The following is a 3792-nucleotide window of genomic DNA, read 5'->3' on the forward strand; positions in this document are numbered from 1 at the left end:
AGCTTTTTTCGCACAATCTTCTCCATCAGCTTGCATGGTATGCAGGTTAGGGACACTGGTCTGTAGTTCAGTGCCTCCTGTCTATCCCCTTTCTTGTATATCGGGACTACGTTAGCTGCTTTCCAAATATCTGGCAGTTCCCCTGTTGCCAGTGATTTGTTATACACTATGGAGAGTGGTAGGCACACTTCTTACACTCCTGCGTGATGTAGTGCATCATATCTTGGGCCGTCTTTCCCCTGAGTTCTGTTTACCATGTTATATCTGTTAAGAATTTTCTTATCCCTTCATAGTTTTCCTATCCCTTCTTATTTCCTATTTTCTTATCCCTTCATAGATATGGACTCCATGCTGGTGCCGCATACTCCAGGATTGGTCTGACATATGTGGTATATAATGTTCTGAAAGATTCCTTATACAAGTTTCTAAAGGCCGTTCTTATGTTAGCCAACCTGGCATATGCTGCTGATGTTATCCTCATGCTATGAGCATCAGGGGACAGGTCTGGCGTGATATCAACCCCCAAGTCTTTCTCTCTCTCGGACTCTTGAAGTATTTCATCTCCCAAGTGATACCTTGTATCTGGTCTCCTGCTTCCTACCCCTATCTTCATTACATTACATTTGCTTGGATTAAACTCTAAAAGCCATTTGTTCGACCATTCCTGCAGCTTGTCCAGGTCTTCTTGAAGCCTCAAGCTGTCCTCCTCTGTCTTAATCCTTCTCATAATTTTGGCGTCGTCAGCAAACATTGAGAGGAATGAGTCTATACCCTCTGGGAGATCATTTACGTATATCAGAAACAGGATAGGTCCAAGTACAGAGCCCTGTGGGACTCCACTGGTGACTTCACGCCAGTCTGAAGTCTCACCCCTCACTGTAACTCTCTGCTTCCTATTGTTTAGGTACTCCCTTATCCACTGGAGCGCCCTACCAGTTACTCCTGCCTGTTTCTCTAGCTTATGCATCAACCTTTTATGGGGTACTGTGTCAAAGGCTTTCCGACAGTCCAAAAAAATGCAGTCCGCCCACCCTTCTCTTTCTTGTTTAATCTTTGTCACCTGATCGTAGAATTCTATCAACCCTGTAAGGCAAGATTTACCCTCCCTGAACCCATGTTGATGGGTTGTCACGAAGTCTCTTCTCTCCAGATGTGTTACTAGGTTTTTTCTCACAATCTTCTCCATCACCTTGCATGGTATACAAGTTAAGGACACTGGCCTGTAGTTCAGTGCCTCTTGTCTGTCACCCTTTTTGCATATTGGTACTACATTAGCAGTCTTCCATATTTCTGGTAGGTCCCCCGTTTCCAGTGACCTACTATACACTATGGAGAGTGGTAGGCAAAGTGCTTCTGCACACTCTTTCAATACCCATGGCGAGATTCCATCCGGCCCAACAGCTTTTCTCACATCCAGCTCCAATAGGTGCTTCTTGACCTCATCTCTTGTAATTTCGAACCTATCCAAGGTCACCTGGTTTGCTGCCAACTCTTCTAGCGCCGCGACATCTTCCTGTTCTATTGTAAAGACCTCCTGGAACCTTTTGTTGAGTTCTTCACACACCTCTTTGTCATTCTCTGTGTACCTGTCCTCGCCCACCCTAAGTTTCATCACCTGTTCCTTCACTGTTGTCTTCCTCCTGATGTGACTGTGTAGTAGCTTTGGTTCGGTCTTGGCTTTATTAGCTATATCATTTCATACCTTTTCTCAGCTGCTCTTCTCACACTGACATACTCGTTCCTGGTTCTCTGGTATCTCTCTCTACTTTCTGGTGTTCTGTTATTACGGAAGTTCCTCCATGCCCTTTTGTTTTGCTCCTTTGCTTTCATACATTCCTTATTAAACCACGGATTCTTCCTTTGCTTCTCTGTTTTTTCCTGTTGGGCTGGGACAAACCTACTTACAGCCTCCTGAAATTTTTGGGTGACATAGTCCATCATGTCTTGTACGGACTTGGTTCCGAGTTCTGTGTCCCAATGTATATCCCATAGGAATTTATTCATTTCCTCATAGTTTCCCTTTCGGTACGACAGCCCTTTGGTTCCCAGTTCTTTTTTGGGGGTGATAATTCCCAGCTCAACCAGGTACTCAAAGCTCAATACACTATGATCACTCATTCCCAAGGGGTTTCCAACTTAACTTCCCTTATATCCGACTCATTTAGGGTAAATATCAGATCAAGCAAGGCTGGTTCATGTGTGTGTACTCACCTATTTGTGCTTGCGGGGGTTGAGCTTTGGCTCTTTGGTCCCGCCTCTCAACTCTCGTATATCAGATATATGTGTGTGTGTGTGTGTGTGTGTGTGTGTGTGTGTGTGTGTGCATGTGTGTGTGTGTGTGTGTGTGTGTGTGTGTGTGTGTGTGTGTGTGTGTGTGTGTGTGTGTGTGTGTGTGTGTGTGTGTGTGTGTGTGTGTGTGTGTGTGTGTGTGTGTGTGTGTGTGTGCGTGCATGTGTGTGTGTAATTACCTAAGTGTAGTTACAGGATGAGAGCTACGCTCGTGGTGTCCCGTCTTCCCAGCACTCTTTGTCATATAACCCTTTGAAACTACTGACGGTCTTGGCCTCCACCACACACACACACACACACACTGACACACACACACACATACAAACACACACAACACACACACACACAAAAGAAGGGGTAGAAAAAAAACATTGAGAAGGTTTTCAGGTTGGGCTGGTACAAGAGTGTGTGTGTGTACTCACCTAATTGTACTCACCTAATTGTGCTTGCGGGGGTTGAGCTTTGGCTCTTTGGTCCCGCCTCTCAACTGTCAATAAACTGGTGTACAGATTCCTGACCAAAAAAGGTCAGGAATGTGTGTGTGTGTGTGGGGGGGGGGGGAAATTGAGTGCCCAAATGAGCCTATAAAGACGTTAGAAAGAATTTTTTCAGTGTCAGAGTAGTAGACAAATGGAATGCATTAGGAAGTGATGTGATACAGGCCGGTTCCATACACAGCTTCAAGTGTAGATATGATAGAGCCCAGTAGGCTCAGGAACCTTGATTGACAGTTAAGAGGCGGGACCAAAGAGCCAGAGCTCAACTCCCACAAGCACAACTAGGTAAGTCCACACACACACACGCACATACACGCACACACCCTCCTTAGGCTACTAAAGAACAACCCAAGCAAATGTAAGATCATGAAGCTAGGCGGTGGAAACAGGAGGCCAGACACAGGATACAAAATGGAAGATGAAGTCCTTCATGAAACGAACAGAGAAAAAGATCTTGGAGTTGATATGACACCAAACCTGTCTCCTGAAGCCCACATCAAAAGAAGGACAACGGCGGCGTATGCAAGCATGGCTAACATCAACATTGCCTTAAAAAACCTGAGTAAGGAATCCTTCAGAACCTTGTTTAACACATATGTAAGACCATTCCTAAAGTATGCAGCCCCCGCATGGAGCCTGTTCCTTGTCAAGCACAAGATGAAGCTGGAAAAGGTTCAGAGGTATGCCAGTAGGCTAGTCCTAAAACTAAGAAGCATGAGTTACGAGAAAAGGCTGCGTAAAATGCGCCTCACGTCCTGGAATACAGGAGAGCTCAAGGAAACATGATCACTTCCTACAAAATTTTCAAAAGAATTGACATAGTAGATGAATATTAACTGTTTAACATGAGTGATTTGCTAACAAGAGGAAACAGGTGGACATTGAATACGAAATGAACCAGATAGACCAAATGAGTTAACAGATGGAATGCATTACGGAGTGATGTGGTGCAGGGTGACTCCATACACAGTTTCATATGTAGATGTGTCAGAGCCCAGTAGGCTCG

General features: G+C 44.9%; 1 protein-coding gene across 1 annotated transcript; it reads left to right on the plus strand.

Annotated features, from left to right (window-relative positions):
• The first annotated feature begins 3152 nt into the window (after window positions 1–3152).
• LOC138369835 (uncharacterized) lies at window positions 3153–3572 on the plus strand. Its single transcript, XM_069333576.1, has one exon. The coding sequence runs from the start codon at window positions 3153–3155 to the stop codon at window positions 3570–3572; it is 420 nt and encodes a 139-aa protein (XP_069189677.1).
• Window positions 3573–3792: the final 220 nt, after the last annotated feature.

The sequence above is a fragment of the Procambarus clarkii genome, chromosome 30, assembly GCF_040958095.1.
Source record: "Procambarus clarkii isolate CNS0578487 chromosome 30, FALCON_Pclarkii_2.0, whole genome shotgun sequence".
Lineage (NCBI taxonomy): Eukaryota > Metazoa > Arthropoda > Malacostraca > Decapoda > Cambaridae > Procambarus > Procambarus clarkii.